This window comes from Oncorhynchus keta, chromosome 27, assembly GCF_023373465.1.
Source record: "Oncorhynchus keta strain PuntledgeMale-10-30-2019 chromosome 27, Oket_V2, whole genome shotgun sequence".
NCBI classification, from domain to species: Eukaryota; Metazoa; Chordata; class Actinopteri; order Salmoniformes; family Salmonidae; genus Oncorhynchus; species Oncorhynchus keta.
This window is the reverse complement of record NC_068447.1, coordinates 312,703-330,591: the sequence shown is the minus strand read 5'-3', so window position 1 is coordinate 330,591 and position 17,889 is coordinate 312,703. Positions and strand designations below refer to the sequence as shown.

At 45.0% G+C, this 17,889-nt stretch overlaps 1 protein-coding gene and 2 long non-coding RNA genes across 8 annotated transcripts in view; 2 read left to right on the top strand and 1 right to left on the bottom strand.

Moving 5' to 3' along the window:
- Positions 1–17,889, bottom strand: part of LOC118372962 (constitutive coactivator of PPAR-gamma-like protein 2) — an 81,314-nt gene that overhangs the window by 11,047 nt on the left and 52,378 nt on the right. Inside the window, exons 12-15 of the mRNA XM_052481193.1 lie at positions 14,351–14,560; positions 5,499–5,766; positions 5,188–5,323; positions 1,725–1,770 (exon numbers count right to left, since the gene is read on the bottom strand). Of these exons, the coding sequence (XP_052337153.1) occupies positions 1,725–1,770; positions 5,188–5,323; positions 5,499–5,766; positions 14,351–14,560 (660 nt within the window). The remainder of the gene's footprint in view (positions 1–1,724; positions 1,771–5,187; positions 5,324–5,498; positions 5,767–14,350; positions 14,561–17,889) is intronic.
- Positions 3,495–5,126, top strand: LOC127912301 (uncharacterized). 6 transcript variants are annotated; one of them, XR_008081719.1, is made up of 5 exons: positions 3,603–3,656; positions 3,792–3,937; positions 4,009–4,370; positions 4,445–4,663; positions 4,702–5,126. It is a non-coding gene; the product is annotated as an uncharacterized LOC127912301 (long non-coding RNA). The 6 variants fall into 6 exon arrangements; XR_008081717.1 differs by having other exon boundaries at positions 3,609–3,692; positions 3,792–3,865; positions 4,043–4,663; XR_008081715.1 differs by having other exon boundaries at positions 3,609–3,692; positions 4,009–4,663.
- On the top strand, positions 11,918–14,333 carry LOC127912306 (uncharacterized). Its single transcript, XR_008081732.1, has 3 exons — positions 11,918–13,188; positions 13,284–13,351; positions 13,395–14,333. It is a non-coding gene; the product is annotated as an uncharacterized LOC127912306 (long non-coding RNA).

Below are 17,889 nucleotides of genomic sequence, written 5' to 3'. Positions count from 1 at the left end.
ATCTGTCTAAACAATTGTTAGAAAAATTACTTGTGTCATGCACACAGTAATGTCCTAACCGACTTGGCAAAACTATAATTTGTTAACAAGAAATGTGTGGAGTGGTTGAAAAACTAGTTCTAATGACTCCAACCTAAGTGTATGTAAACTTCAGACCTCAACTGTAGATATTCCATTAAAAGTCAGCTGTTTCCAGGCCTTCCGGGTGGCGCAGTGGTTAAGGGCGCTGTACTGCAGCGCCAGCTGTGCCATCAGAGTCCCTGGGTTCGCGCCCAGGCTCTTTCGTAAACCGGGAGGTCCGTGGGGTGACACACAATTGGCCTAGCGTCGCCCGGGTTAGGTCGTTAGGGGTGTCCTTGTCTCATCGCGCACCAGCGACTCCTCCGGGCGCAGTGCGCGCTAGCTAAGGTGGCCAGGTGCACGGTGTTTCCTCCGGCGCATTGGTGCGGCTGGCTTCCGGGTTGGATGTTAAGAAGCAATGGCCCAACCTTAATGACCTTAACCTTCGTCTTCCAGGCACCTTAACCGGGAGTTGTAGCGATGAGACAAGATAGATTTTTGAATGGTATGTAATATATACATATTTTTGAATATTAATATAATATAATATATAATATATACATATTTTTGAATGGTATGTATATGTACATATTTTTGAATGGTATGTAATATATACATATTTTGAATATTAATATAATATAATATATAATATATACATATTTTGAATGGTATGTAATATATACATATTTTTTGCAGTCATTAATTATACATATTTTTGTTACACATATTAAACCCTTTTTTTGAGTGAAGTACCTTCCTACTTCCATTCCTTTAAAACGCGGTAGTGGTTACCTTCAGAGGAGGTGGTAGAGCAAAACAGAGCCCACCATAGTGTTGGTGAGTCTCCCTTTCCAGCGCCTATGTTTTTATTCACAAACTGAGATGGAACTCAGGTCTATAGACTCATTCCATGGTTGATCATCAAAGAGTAGGCTATGCCTAGTAAATCCCATTCAAATGGAAAAAGGGAAATGAAGATTTTGAAACAATAAGACACAGAGTTTGTGCTGCAAAAAGGTCCATTATTATCCCACATTGGAGAGGAGACAAAAACCACGTTAGGACCTAGCTGACATTTTGCTCTGGTCTCTTCTACAAGCTACATTGTTCTCTTGCATTAAGTTAATAGTCTACCTACCACATATGTATAGACCATTGAGGCGAAGGCCAATAGGGAACAGACCATTTGGTATGTTGCCCTACGGTGTGCTCACTGCACAGCCCTGTTGTGTGCTGCCAGACTCAAATATGCCAAAACATATTTTGTGACCTCATGATATCGACAGTCAACGATGAGCAGTCAAACATCGTCGATAGACGATGCAATCATAAAATGGCCCAACCTTAATGACCTTAACCTTAATGACTTTGCAGGCACCTTAACCTTAATGACTTTGCAGTCACCTTAACCTTAATGACTTTGCAGTCACCTTAACCTTAATGACTTTGCAGTCACCTTAACCTTAATGACTTTGCAGTCACCTTAACCTTAATGACTTTGCAGTCACCTTAACCTTAATGACTTTGCAGTCACCTTAACCTTAATGACTTTGCAGGCACCTTAACCTTAATGACTTTGCAGTCACCTTAACCTTAATGACTTGGCAGTCACCTTAACCTTAATGACTTGGCAGTCACCTTAACCTTAATGACTTGGCAGTCACCTTTTTAACTCCTCGTCCTGCTTTCGCTGGGATGTCCTTACCCCTTCTGGAGAGAGGGACAGAGAGCGAGACATAGAGAGAGACACGGGGAGCGAGAGACGGGGAGCGAGAGAGAGACGGGGAGAGCAAGAGAGAGACGGGGAGAGACAGACAGAGAGAGAGAGACGGGGAGAGACAGAGAGAGAGAGAGACGGGGAGCGAGAGAGAGACGGGGAGAGCCAGACAGAGAGAGAGAGACGGGGAGAGACAGAGAGAGAGAGACGGGGAGAGACAGACAGAGAGACGGGGAAAGACAGACAGAGACGGGGAGAGAGAGAGAGACGGGGAGCGAGAGAGAGACGGGGAGAGAGAGACGGGGAGAGAGAAGGACGGGGAGAGAGAGAGGGGGAGAGAGAGACGGGGAGAGAGAGAGGGACGGGGAGAGAGAAGGAGGGGGAGAGAGAGAGAGAGGGGGAGAGAGAAGGACGGGGAGAGAGAGAGAGGGAGAGAGAGAGAGAGGGGGAGAGAGAAGGAGGGGGAGAGAGAGAGAGACGGGGAGAGAGAAGGACGGGGAGAGAGAAGGACGGGGAGAGAGAGAGAGACGGGGAGAGAGAAGGACGGGGAGAGAGAGAGAGACGGGGAGAGAGAAGGACGGGGAGAGAGAGAGAGACGGGGGAGAGAAGGACGGGGAGAGAGAGACGGGGAGAGAGAGAGAGAGACGGGGAGAGAGAGAGAGACGGGGAGAGAGAAGGACGGGGGAGAGAGAGAAGGACGGGGAGAGAGAGAGAGAGACGGGAGAGAGAGAGAGAGACGGGGAGAGAGAGAGAGACGGGGAGAGAGAAGGGACGGGGAGAGAGAAGGACGGGAGGAGAGAGAGAGAGAGACGGGAGAGAGAGAGAGAGAGACGGGGAGAGAGAGAGAGACGGGGAGAGAGAAGGACGGGGAGAGAGAGACGGGGGAGAGAAGGACGATGGAGAGAGAGACGGGGAGATAGAAGGACGGGGAGAGAGAGAGAGAGAGACGGGGGAGAGAGAGAGACGGGGAGAGAGAAGGACGGGGAGAGAGAAGGACGGGAGAGAGAAGGACGGGGAGAGAGAAGGACGGGGAGAGAGAAAGACGGGGAGAGAGAAAGACGGGGGAGAGAGAAAGACGGGGAGAGAGAGTAAAAGGGACGGGGAGAGAGAAGGACGGGGGAGAAGGACGGGGAGAGAGAAGACGGGGGAGAGAGAGAGAGGGGGAGAGAGAGAGAGAGACGGGGAGAGAGAGAGACGGGGAGAGAGAGAGAGAGACGGGGGGAGAGAGAGAGAGAGACGGGGAGAGAGAAAAGAGAGACGGGGAGAGAGAGAGACGGGGAGAGAGAAGGACGGGGAGAGAGAGACGGGGAGAGAGAAGGACGGGGAGAGAGAGACGGGGAGAGAGAAGGACGGGAGAGAGAAGGACGGGAGAGAGAAGGACGGGGAGAGAGAGACGGGGAGAGAGAAGGACGGGGAGAGAGAAGGACGGGGAGAGAGAAGGACGGGAGAGAGAGGTTATTTTATATATAGACGGGGAGAGAGAAGGACGGGGAGAGAGAGATGGGGAGAGAGAGAGAGACGTGGAGAGAGAGAGAGATGAGAGAGAGAGATGGGGAAAGAGAGAGAGAGACGTGGAGAGAGAGATGGGGAAAGAGAGAGAGAGACGGGGAAAGAGAGAGAGACATGGAGAGAGAGACGAGGCAAGAGAGAGAGAGATGGGGAGAGAAACGTGGAGAGAGAGAGAGATCAGTAAAATGTTATATTATATATAGATGGGGAGAGATCAGTAAAAGGTTATATTATATATAGACGGGGAGAGGTCAGTAAAAGGTTATTTTATATATAGACGGGGAGAGGTCAGTAAAAGGTTATTTTATATATAGACGGGAGAGATCAGTAAAAGGTTATATTATATATAGACGGGAGAGATCAGTAAAAGGTTATATTATATATAGACGGGAGAGGTCAGTAAAAGGTTATATATATATAGACGGGGAGAGATCAGTAAAAGGTTATATTATATATAGATTATATATAGACGGGGAGAGATCAGTAAAAGAGAGATCAGTAAAAGGTTATATTATATATAGACGGGGAGAGATCAGTAAAAGGTTATATTATATATAGACGGGGAGAGATCAGTAAAAGGTTATTTTATATAAACGGGGAGAGATCAGTAAAAGGTTATATTATATATAGACGGGGAGAGATCAGTAAAAGGTTATATATATATAGATGGGGAGAGATCAGTAAAAGGTTATATTATATAGACGGGGAGAGATCAGTAAAAGGTTATATTATATAGACGGGAGAGATCAGTAAAAGGTTATATTATATAGACGGGGAGAGATCAGTAAAAGGTTATTTTATATATAGACGGGAGAGATCAGTAAAAGGTTATATTATATATAGACGGGGAGAGATCAGTAAAAGGTTATATTATATAGACGGGGAGAGATCAGTAAAAGGTTATATTATATATAGACGGGGAGAGATCAGTAAAAGGTTATATTATATATAGACGGGGAGAGATCAGTAAAAGGTTATATTATATATAGATGGGGAGAGATCAGTAAAAGGTTATATTATATATAGACGGGGAGAGATCAGTAAAAGGTTATTTTATATATAGACGGGGAGAGATCAGTAAAAGGTTATATTATATATAGACGGGGAGAGATCAGTAAAAGGTTATATTATATATAGACGGGGAGAGATCAGTAAAAGGTTATATTATATATAGACGGGAGAGATCAGTAAAAGGTTATATTATATATAGACGGGGAGAGATCAGTAAAAGGTTATATTATATATAGACGGGGAGAGATCAGTAAAAGGTTATATTATATATAGACGGGGAGAGATCAGTAAAAGGTTATATTATATAGACGGGGAGAGATCAGTAAAAGGTTATATTATATATAGACGGGGAGAGATCAGTAAAAGGTTATATTATATAGATGGAGGGGAGAGATCAGTAAAAGGTTATATTATATATAGACGGGGAGAGATCAGTAAAAGGTTATATTATATATAGACGGGGAGAGATCAGTAAAAGGTTATATTATATAGACGGGAGAGATCAGTAAAAGGTTATATTATATATAGACGGGGAGAGATCAGTAAAAGGTTATATTATATATAGACGGGGAGAGATCAGTAAAAGGTTATATTATATATAGACGGGAGAGATCAGTAAAAGGTTATATTATATATAGACGGGGAGAGATCAGTAAAAGGTTATATTATATATAGACGGGGAGAGATCAGTAAAAGGTTATATTATATATAGACGGGAGAGATCAGTAAAAGGTTATATTATATATAGACGGGGAGAGATCAGTAAAAGGTTATATTATATATAGACGGGGAGAGATCAGTAAAAGGTTATATTATATATAGACGGGGAGAGATCAGTAAAAGGTTATTTTATATAAACGGCTTCATTTAAAGAGCAGCCAGAGTCTCACCCTCTCCCTGCTCCGACCGACACCACCTGCATGTTGAGCCCCCCTCTGCCACGCAGTGGTTTGTTCCCGGCCCACTGGCCCACCACCATGCCGGCTATCTCCAACTTCCCTCCCTGAGGGGGGATCGACTGCAGACCTGGGGAGACAGCCCGGATGAGAATGTTTTCCATAACTGTTGAAAATGGTATAGTTGGAACACCTATCAGTACAATGATGATCTGGGTGTTTCTAATCTGTCAAACAAACACCAAGGCGTGTCTATATATGTGTGAACTGCGTGTATACTGTGTATGCGTGTGTTTGTTGTTTACCTGGGAAGCCTCTGGGTCGATGCTGGGCTGGGTGGTGGTGAGGATGATGAGGGTGGTGGTGAGGATCATTTGGGTGGTGGTGAGGATGATGAGGGTGGTAGTGGGGGGGCATGTTACCCATGGGCCGGGGGGGGTAGAGGGGGTGTAGGGGGTAGAAGGGGGGAGGGCGGAGGAAGGAAAGAGGGGGGAGAGGGGGAGGAGGACGAGTAAAGTTGATGCCATCTAGAATGGCCTGACGCATCTTCTCCACACGAGACACCAGCTCCTCCTGAAGGAGAGGAGAGAGAGAGATACACATTGAGACATCCAGGATGGAGAGAGAGAGAGAGATACACGTTGAGACCCCCAGGATGAAGAGGAGAGAGATACACGTTGAGACCCCCAGGATGGAGAGGAGAGAGAGAGATATACACGTTGAGACCCCCAGGATGGAAAGGAGAGAGAGAGATACACGTTGAGACCCCCAGGATGGAGAGGAGAGAGAGAGATACACGTTGAGACCCCCAGGATGGAGAGGAGAGAGAGATACACATTGAGACATCCAGGATGGAGAGGAGAGAGAGATACACATTGAGACATCCAGGATGGAGAGGAGAGAGAGATATACACATTGAGACCCCCAGGATGGAGAGGAGAGAGAGATACACATTGAGACATCCAGGATGGAGAGGAGAGAGAGATACACATTGAGACATCCAGGATGGAGAGGAGAGAGAGAGACAGATATACACATTGAGACCCCCAGGATGGAGAGGAGAGAGAGAGATACACGTTGAGACCCCCAGGATGGAGAGGAGAGAGAGATACACTTTGAGACATCCAGGATGGAGAGGAGAGAGAGATACACATTGAGACATCCAGGATGGAGAGGAGAGAGAGATACACATTGAGACCTCCAGGATGGAGAGGAGAGAGAGATACACATTGAGACATCCAGGATGGAGAGGAGAGAGAGATACACATTGAGACATCCAGGATGGAGAGGAGAGAGAGATACACATTGAGACATCCAGGATGGAGAGGAGAGAGAGATACACATTGAGACATCCAGGATGGAGAGGAGAGAGAGATACACATTGAGACATCCAGGATGGAGAGGAGAGAGAGATACACATTGAGACATCCAGGATGGAGAGGAGAGAGAGATACACATTGAGACATCCAGGATGGAGAGGAGAGAGAGATACACATTGAGACCTCCAGGATGGAGAGGAGAGAGAGAGATACACATTGAGACCCCCAGGATGGAGAGCAGAGAGAGATACACATTGAGACCTCCAGGATGGAGAGGAGAGAGAGATACACATTGAGACATCCAGGATGGAGAGTAGAGAGAGAGATACACATTGAGACCCCCAGGATGGAGAGTAGAGAGAGATACACATTGAGACCCCCAGGATGGAGAGGAGAGAGAGATACACATTGAGACATCCAGGATGGAGAGGAGAGAGAGATATACACATTGAGACCCCCAGGATGGAGAGGAGAGACAGATACACATTGAGACCCCCAGGATGGAGAGGAGAGAGAGAGATACACATTGAGACATCCAGGATGGAGAGTAGAGAGAGATACACATTGAGACCCCCAGGATGGAGAGGAGAGAGAGAGATACACATTGAGACCCCCAGGATGGAGAGGAGAGAGAGATACACATTGAGACATCCAGGATGGAGAGGAGAGAGAGATACACATTGAGACATCCAGGATGGAGAGGAGAGAGAGAGATACACATTGAGACATCCAGGATGGAGAGGAGAGAGAGATATACACATTGAGACCCCCAGGATGGAGAGGAGAGAGAGAGATACACATTGAGACCCCCAGGATGGAGAGGAGAGAGAGATACACATTGAGACATCCAGGATGGAGAGGAGAGAGAGATACACATTGAGACATCCAGGATGGAGAGGAGAGAGAGAGAGACAGATATACACGTTGAGACCCCCAGGAGAGAGATACACGTTGAGACCCCCAGGATGGAGAGAGAGAGAGAGATACACATTGAGACATCCAGGATGGAGAGAGAGAGAGAGAGATACACATTGAGACCCCCAGGATGGAGAGGAGAGAGAGATACACATTGAGACCCCCAGGATGGAGAGGAGGAGAGAGATATACACGTTGAGACCCCCAGGATGGAGAGGAGAGAGAGAGATATACACGTTGAGACCCCCAGGATGGAGAGGAGAGAGAGATACACATTGAGACCCCCAGGATGGAGAGGAGAGAGAGAGAGACACGTTGAGACCCCCAGGATGGAGAGGAGAGAGATATACACGTTGAGACCCCCAGGATGGAGAGGAGAGAGAGAGATATACACGTTGAGACCCCCAGGATGGAGAGGAGAGAGAGATATACACGTTGAGACCCCCAGGATGGAGAGGAGAGAGAGATATACACGTTGAGACCCCCAGGAATTCGCAACTTCCGGCACCGACAGAGATGGCCGCCTCGCTTCGCATTACGAGGAAACTACGCAGTATTTTGTTTTTTCACGTGTTATTTCTTACATTGGTCCTTCTGTGGCTCAGCTGGTAGAGCATGGCGCTTGTAACGCCAGGGTAGTGGGTTCGATTCCCGGGACCACCCATACGTAGAATGTATGCACACATGACTGTAAATCGCTTTGGATAAAAGCGTCAGCTAAATGGCATATATTATTATATTATTATTATTATTATATTATTATTATTATATTATAGGTAATCTTAGGTTTCATTACATACAGTCGGGAGGAACCACTGAATATAAGAGCAACGTCAACTCACCATCATTACGACCAGGAATATGACTTTCTCGAAGCGGATCCTCTGTTTGGTCCACCACCCAGGACAATGGATCGGATCCCAGCCGGCGATCCAATACAACGGCGACCCAAAAAAACGACTTCGTAAAAGAGGGAAACGAAGCGGTCTTCTGGTCAGGCTCCGGAGACGGGCACATCACGCACCGCTCCAGAGCATACTACTCGCCAAAGTCCAGTCTCTTGACAACAAGGTTGATGAAATCCGAGCAAGGGTAGCATTCCAGAGAGACATCAGAGACTGTAACGTTCTCTGCTTCACGGAAACATGGCTCACTGGAGAGACGCTATCGGAGTCAGTACAGCCAGCTGGTTTCTTCACGCATCGTGCCGACAGAAACAAACATCTTTCTGGTAAGAATAGGGGCGGGGGGGGGGGATGCCTTATGATTAACGAGACGTGGTGTGGTCACAACAACATACAGGAACTCAAGTACTTCTGTTCACCCGACTTAGAATTCCTCACAATCAAATGTCGACCGCATTATCTACCAAGAGAATTCTCTTCGATTATATTCACAGTCGTATATATCCCCCCCCAAGCAGACACATCGATGGCCCTGAATGAACTTAATTTGACTCTTTGTGAACTGGAAACCACATATCCTGAGGCTGCATTCATTGTAGCTGGGGATTTTAACAAGCTAATCTGAAAACAAGACTCCCAAAATTCTATCAGCATATCGATTGCGCATCCAGGGCTGGTAAAACCCTGGATCATTGTTATTCTAACTTCCGCGACACATATAAGGCCTTCCCCCGCCCTCCCTTCGGAGAAGCTGACCACGACTCCATTTTGTTGCTCACTGCCTATAGACAGAGACTAAAACAGGAAGCTCCCACGCTCAGGTCTGTTCAACGCTGGTCCGACCAATCTGATTCCACGCTTCGATCACATGGACTGGGATATGTTCCGCATTGCGTCCAACAACAACATTGACGAATACACTGATTCGGTGAGCGAATTTATTAGCAAGTGCATTGGCGATGTATTACCCACAGCAACTATTAAAGCATTCCCAAACCAGAAACCGTGGATTGATTGCAGCATTCGCACGAAACTGAAAGCGAGAACCACTGCTTTTAACCAGGGCAAGGTGACCGGAAACATGACCGAACACAAACAGTGTAGCTATTCCCTCCGCAAGGCAATCAAACAAGCTATAAGCGTCAGTATAGAGACAAAGTAGAATCTCAATTCAACGGCTCAGACACAAGAGGTATGTGGCAGGGTCTACAGTCAATCACGGATTACAAAAAGAAAACCAGCCCCATCGCGGACCAGGATGTCTTGCTCCCAGACTGACTAAACAACTTCTTTGCCCACTTTGAGGACAATACGGTGCCACTGACACGGCCAGCTACCAAAACCTGCGGCCTCTCCTTCACTGCAGCCGACGTGAGGAAAACATATAACTTGTTTGCGACAGGGGGCTTTGGATGAATCGCGTACCCAGAGTGAACAGCCTCCTACTCAGTCCCAGATGCTAATATATGCATATTATTATTAGTATTGGATAGAAAACACTCAGTTTCTAAAACTGTTTGAATGATGTCTGTGAGTATAACATAACTCATATGGCAGGCAAAAACCTGAGAAAAAATCCAACTGGAAGTGGGAAATCTGAGGTTTGTAGTTTTTGAACTCACCCCTATCGAATACACAGTGGGATATGGGTTGTGTTGCACTTCCTAAGGCTTCCACTAGATGTCAACCGTCTTTAGAACGTTGTTTCAGGCTGCTCATGTGAAGTGGGGCCGGATGGGAGCTGTTTGACTCATTGGTCTGCCTACAGCCTCATTCTCAGTCACGCGCTTTCACTTGAGAGGTAGCTCTCGTGCCATTGCTTTTCTATAAACAATGGAATTCTCCGGTTGGAACATTATTGAACTTTTATGATAAAAACATCCTAAAGATTGATTCTGTAATTAGTTTGACAAGTTTCTTCGACCTGTAATATAACTTTTTGAACGTTTTGTCCGAATGGACCAGATTGCGCTTTTGGATTAGTTTACCAAACGCCCTAACAAAAGAAGCTATTGGACATAAATTATGGACATTATCGAACAAAACAAGCATTTATTGTGGAACTTCGATTCCTGAGAGTGCATTCTGATGAAGATCATCAAAGGTAAGTGAATATTTATAATGCTATTTATGAATAATGTTGACTACCCAACATGGTGGATATTTTTCTGGCTGGGTGGGCTCTGAGCGCCGTTCTCAGATTATGCTTGTTCCATAAAGTAAAAAAAAAAAAAATCTGACACAGCGGTTGAATTAAGGAGAAATTTAGATAAAGTTCCCATGTATAATAGTTGAATTTTCATCAACATTTATTATAAGTATTTCTGTGAATTCATGTGGCTCTCTGCAAAATCACGGCATGTTTTACTGAACATAACACGCCAATGTCAAATAAGATTTTTCGACATAAATATGCACTTTACCGAACAAAACATACATATATTGTGTAACATGAAGTCCTATGAGTGTCATCTGATGAAGATCAAAGGTTAGTGATGAATTTTATCTCTATTTGTGCTTTTTGTGACTCTCTTTGGCTGGAAAAATGGCTGGGTTTTTCTGTGCGTTGGTGGTGACCTAACAATCGTTTGTGGAGCTTTCACTGTAAAGCATTTTTTAAATCAGACACTGTGGCTGGATTAAAGATAATTCTATCTTTAAAATGGTGCTTAATACTTGTATGTTTGAGAAATTTGATTTATGAGATTTCTGTTGATTTGTATTCGGCACCCTGCAATTCCATTGGCTGTTGGCGAGGGGTTCCGCTAGCGGAACGGGTTTCCCATCTGCAGGCCCAGACGGCATCCCCAGCCGCGTCCACAGAGCATGCGCAGACCAGCTGGCTGGTGTGTTTACGGACATATTCAATCAATCCTTATCCCAGTCTGCAGTTCCCACTAAACGACTACCGCCCTGTAGCACTCACTTCCGTCATCATGAAATGCTTAGAGAGACAGGTAGGACTAAACAGGTAGGACTAAACCCTACGCTGCTCACTATACAACAGGTAGGTCTAATCCTGGATGCTGATTGGTTAAGACCGTGTTCCAGCCAGTGTCTATTCCACAAGTTACCCCAGAATAAGGCTATGACATTGAAATGCCTATTTACTCTGTTCCGTCTCACAGCGCAATGCACTGTCATCAGCCCAGCCAGGCAATTTATGAACTTGATCTCCACTTTAAAAAAGCATCTAGATATTATCTCCCCTTGCTTATAGCTACAATTTGTTTTTCATAAATGGAGATTTGTATAACTCTTGCAGTCTGTCTATCTGACATTTGCAACACTGTTTCAATATTGAAATTCGATCTCCACCGTTCCATAGTTAAAGGGTTCGTGCTATCCGGGATAACTGGTACATCCCTACACCACTGAAGTTGACATTTAAAATGGTTAAGGTTTGGGTTATGGTTAGAACTGCAATAGCACTGACCATAGTTAATGAACGTTTTAAGCGAGACAGACAGGTTTTTCAGCCAGTCGAAATCATGAATCAGCATGAGAATAATTTTTATGGATACAGTGTTTTCGGAAAGTATTCAGACCGCTTCACTTCTTCCACATTTTGTTACGTTACAGCCTTACTTTAAAATGGCTTTAATAAAAACATGTCCTCAATCTACACACAATACCCCAGAATGACTAAGCAAAAACAGGCATTTTTTGTGTGCAAATTCATTAAAAATAAAAACAGAAACACCTTATTTACATAAGTATTCAGACCCTCAGAAACAAGATTCTCTGGTCTGATGAAACCAAGATCGAACTCTTTGGCCTGAATGCCAAGCGACACGTCTGGAGGACGTGGTGGTGGCTGCATCATGCTGTGGGGATGTCTTTCAGCAGCAGGGAATGGGAGATTAATCAGGATCATGGGAATGATGAACGAAGCAAAGTACATTGAGATCCTTGATGAAAAGCTGCTCCAGAGCAGGACCTTAGACTGGGGCGAAGGTTCACCTTCCAATAGGACAACGACCCTAAACACACAGCCAAGACAAAGCAGGAGTGGCTTCGGGACAAGTCTCTGCATGTCTTTGAGTGGCCCTGCCAGAGTCCAGACTTGAACCCGATCGAACATCTCTGGAGACCTGAAAATAGCTGTGCAGCGACGCTCCCCATCCAACCTGACCAAGTTTGAGAGGACCTGCAGAGAGGAATGGGAGAAACTCCCCAAATACAGGTGTGCCAAGCTTGTAGCGTCTTACCCAAGAAGACTTGAGGCTGTAATCCCTGCCAAAGGTGCTTCAAAGTACTGAGTAAAGGGCGTGAATACTTATGTAAATGTGATTTCAGTTTTTTATTTTTAATACGTTTGCAAAAAATTCTAAAAATCTGTTTTTACTTTGTCATTATGGGGTATTGTGTGTAGATTGATGCAGTGGGAATCCATTTTAGAATAAGGCTGTAACGTAACAAATTGTGAAAAAAGTCAAAGGGTCTGAATACTTTCCAAATGCACTGTATAGTGTACACTGTATACACTGCACAAAGATATGTCCATAGATAAACAGGAACAACGAAATGTAGCTATACGTAGAATGTATGCACACATGACTGTAAGTCGCTTTGGATAAAAGCGTCTGCTAAATGGCATATATTAGCTAGTTTGCTGTGTAGTGTTTGTGTTAGCTGTGTTGTTGCATAGGTAGCAAGGGGGAAAGGTCAGGTAGCAAGAGGGAAAGGTCAGGTAGCAAGGGGGAAAGGTCAGGTAGCAAGAGGGAAAGGTCAGGTAGCAAGGGGGAAAGGTCAGGTAGCAAGAGGGAAAGGTCAGGTAGCAAGGGGGAAAGGTCAGGTAGCAAGGGGGAAAGGTCAGGTAGCAAGGGGGAAAGGTCAGGTAGCAAGGGGGAAAGGTCAAGGGGGGGTCAGGTAGCAAGGGGGAAAGGTCAGGTAGCAAGGGGGAAAGTTTCAGGTAGCAAGGGGGAAAGGTCAGGTACAAGGGGGAAAGGTCAGGTAGCAAGGGGGAAAGGTCAGGTAGCAAGGGGGAAAGGTCAGGTAGCAAGGGGGAAAGGTCAGGTAGCAAGAGGGAAAAGGTCAGGTAGCAAGGGGGAAAGGTCAGGTAGCAAGGGGGAAAGGTCAGGTAGCAAGGGGGAAAGGTCAGGTAGCAAGGGGGAAAGGTCAGGTAGCAAGGGGGAAAGGTCAGGTAGCAAGGGGGAAAGGTCAGGTAGCAAGGGGGAAAGGTCAGGTAGCAAGAGGGAAAAGGTCTGTCACCAGTCAACAAATGACCAGTGAACCTTGGCTGGAAACAATGCAATGGAACGAACGTCTAGACGGCTTGGGTAGCAACCTCAGGACTATCTCCCCTGGAAAGGATGAAATAGTAGGAATAAATGAATGTTAATCATTTTAATATGCTGGTAGCTGTTGTATAAAAGTGATAATGGCCTCAATAACGTGGTTTGGAGGATATATTGGCATGGTCTGTCGGCCCGAGACAAAACACACCGTACCATTATATCCTCCAAACCACAGCTTCTCGGGCATTATCACTAAAATAGAATTGTCACTGCTCACTGGGGAGAACGACGCTAACTTTGAACGTTAAATGAAATCCCCAGAATACAAAATACATTTGGGCCCATTTACAAAGCTAACAGACTGAATTTCAACATCTACCATGTGCAAAAGCGACCTGTTCCTGGTTTCATGGTGTATTCCTGAGTCTTCCCCTTTAACATTTACATTTACATTTAAGTCATTTAGCAGACTTTAAATTGACATAAAAGTGTTGACTAGGGGGCTTTTCTAGGTACAAGAATATTAAGGTTTAAAATAGCTAGTGTCAACACTTAAGTACAAGAATATTAAGGTTATAATATTGTAGAGCATAATCAAATTAATGTTATTTAAGGCAAAGAAAACAATGTTTTAAGTTTAAGTTAGTAGCACCCTCTTGAATTGCCCCATTTTACCCTGCATTCTAGAGCAGGTAGTGAACGCCCTGTACGTTGCCATGTTTCTGTCCGGCTCCCCGACCTCGAACCGCCGACCCAGAGAGGGGTCACATACACCTACCTGTCCTTCACACATGTCGAACAGGGCCAGTCGGTCTCGGCCGCCGCGGGCCAGTTTGGTCTGGAAGAGTTTCCCGTCGAAGAAGCCCCAGGGGCAGCAGTGTTCCCATGGTAACGGCTGACCACACACGTCGTTGACCAACAGAGCAGTGTCCACGCCCGCCATGAAGAGAGACGCCAGCTGGACCCCCCGACTGTCTACCTTCTCTACCTACAGAGATACACACAATAAAATATAGTCACTGAACAAAAATACATGCAACAATTCCAATGATTTTACTGAGTTTACAGTTCATAAGGAAATCAGTAAAAATACATTCATTAGGCCCTAATCTATGGATTTTACATGACTGGGCAGGGGCACAGCCATGGATCGGCCTGGGAGGGCATAGGCCCACCCACTGGGAGCCAGGTCCAGCCAATCAGACCGAGTTTTTCCAAACAAAAAGTGGTTTTATTACAGACAGAACTACTCTGCAGTTTCGTCAGCTTTCCGGGTGGCTGATCTCAGACGATCCAGGGCTGGCATGGTAACACGTGGTCTGCGGTTGTGAGGCCGGTTGGACGTACTGCCAAATTTTCTTAAACGACGTTGTAGAGATGGCTTATGGTAGAGGAATTAACATTCAATTATCTGACAACAGCTGTGGGAGACATTCCTGCAGTCAGCATGCCAACTGCACGCTCCTTAAAACTTGAGACATCTGTGGCATTGTGTTATGTGACAAAACTGCCACATTTTAGAGTGGCTTTTTATTGTCCCCCAGCACAAGGTGCACCTGTGTCATGATCATGCCATTTAACCAGCTTCTTGATATGCCACACCTGTCAGGTGGATGAATGATCTTGGCGAAGGAGAAATGCTCACTGGCAGGGATGTAAACATAAGTATGCACAACATTTCTGGGATGTTTTATTGCAGCTCATGGGATCAACACTTGTATGTATGAATTCAGTGTGTTAGTTGTGTTGGATATGATTTAGGAGTTGTGAGTCAGAGTTGGTAGGGTTTCAGAGCTGTCAATCAATCACTGTGGGTGGGACTTGAGGGAAGGCTGTTTTTCTTTAGCAATTTAGTAAAGTAAAAGTTGTCAAAAAATATAAATAGTAGAGTACAGATACCCCCCAGAAAACTACTTAAGTAGTACTTTAAAGTATTATTTTAAAGTACTTGCCAGTGTAGCCTAGTGATGGGTTGTTCATGAATGAAATGCTCTTTTGAATAGATCTTTTAGGTAAATGGAACCGAATCACATCAGTGAGAAAGACATTAATTTGGCTCCCTAATTAGCATACTGGTAGGCTACTACTGCTTTTTGCCGATTATCTGCACATAAATTTTGAATACATTTGAAGATGTTGAATCCCAACTGCAGGAACAATAGGTAATGGAGAGAGAGCCTCACTGTGGTGCAAAATACAATAAAATAAATAATGTATACATTTTCCCTGATACCCAAAAGTACTCGCTACACCCGCAATAACATCTGCTAAAAACGTATGTGGCCAATAAAATGTGATTTGATTAGATTTTTATTAGACATTTTGAATGCTTAGCAGGACAGGAATTCACCCACTTAAAGAGAAAATCCTTGGTCATCCCTACTGCATCTGATCTGGCGGACTCACTAAACACATGTGACTCACCACCTGGATTCGGTAGCAACATTTGAAATTATGTTTTTACACTGGATAAAAGTAGAGACTCGGAGCTACAAAATGGTATATCATACACTACAGTTGAGGAACAATGGGAAAGTAATTCTGCTTTGAAAGTTGAACAACTTGTAACCTCCTTTTGCCTTTGAATGTTTGGGTATCTAGTGAAGAGCTCTTCTTTATCTACACCCATTCAGCATAGTTCACACCCTCTTAAGCTTTAGCCCCACCCAACTCGTTTCACTCTTGGAGTGCACGCAAACTTGACGCTCTGGCTGATGATTTGTTTACCTCTGGATAACATGAAAACAGCCTAACCAGCTCTGCTGGCTACAATTACATTATGCTTTTTTTCAGACGTTTATTGACACCGGCCATATTCAACAGGTGTTGTATACACGTCACGTAACGTTAGCTAACGAGCCAGCCAGCTAACGTTAGCTAACGAGCCAGCCAGCTAACGTTAGCTAACGAGCCAGCCAGCTAACGTTAGCTAACGAGACAGACAGCTAACGTTAGCTAGCGAGACAGACAGCTAACGTTAGCTAGTTAAACAACAATAAACACAGTGCCAACAATGCCACAGTGCTGGGAGCTAACCAACCAGGTGCAATGTTAGCTAGCTAACATTAGGCTCGAACTAGAACAGAAAACAGCTCTGGGATACGAATAATACAGTCAGCAAGGGAGCCAGCCAGCTAACGTTAGCTCGCTAGCTAACAGTACACTTTAGCTTGAAATGAAACCACTTTCTGCCCAAATTAGAAACGTGTAATATCTGAAAATTTAGCTAGCTATTGCTAGACTATCTTACCTGTACACATCATCATCCATGATGGACACGTCTCCCTGTCAGGATATCACCATTGCCCTTAGTTTGAAGATGTAATCCAGATGTAACTTCTCAGATAGAGTTCAGTGTGTCAAATCGGAGGGTGTGTTGTCCGGACCTCTGACAGTCTCTATGGGGGTGCCACAGGGTTCAATTCTCGGGCCGACTCTTTTCTCTGTATACATCAATGATGTCGCTCTTGCTGCTGGTGATTCTATGATCCACCTCTATGCAGACGACACCATTCTGTATACTTCTGGCCCTTCTTTAGACACGGTGTTAAGCATCTCTAATCCAAAATGAAATCTAGAATCTGCTTCCTATTTCGCAACAAGGCCTCCTTCACTCATGCTGCTAAACATATCACCGTAAAACGGACTATCCTACCGATCCTCGACTTCGGCAATGTCATTTACAAAATAGCCTCCAACATTCTTCTCAGCAAATTGGATGCAATCTATCACAGTGCCATCTGTTTTGTCACCAAAGCCAGATATACTACCCACCAGTGCGACCTGTACGCTCTCGTTGGCTGGCCCTCGCCTCATACTCGTCGCCAAACCCACTGGCTCCAGGTCATCTATAAGTCTTTGCTTGGTAAAGCCCCGCCTTCTCAGCTCACTGGTCACCATAGCAACACCCACCCATAGCATGCGCTCCAGCAGGTATATTTCATTGGTCATCCCGAAAGCCAACTCCTCCTACGGCCGCCTTTCATTCCAGTTCTCTTCTGCCAACGACTGGAACGAATTGCAAAAATCACTGAAGCTGGAGACTTCTATCTCCCTCACTAGCTTTTAGCATCAGTTGTCAGAGCAGCTTACCGATCACTGCAGCTGTACATAGCCCATCTGTAAATAGCCCATCCAACTACCTCATCCCCATATTGTTATTTATTTTTGCTCTTTTGCACCCCAATATCTCTACTTTCACATAATCTGCACATCAGATTAATGCTAAATTGTAATTATTTTGCCACAATGGCCTATTTATTGCCTGTGTATATATTTTTCTATTGTGTTATTGACTGTATGTTTGTTTATGTGTAA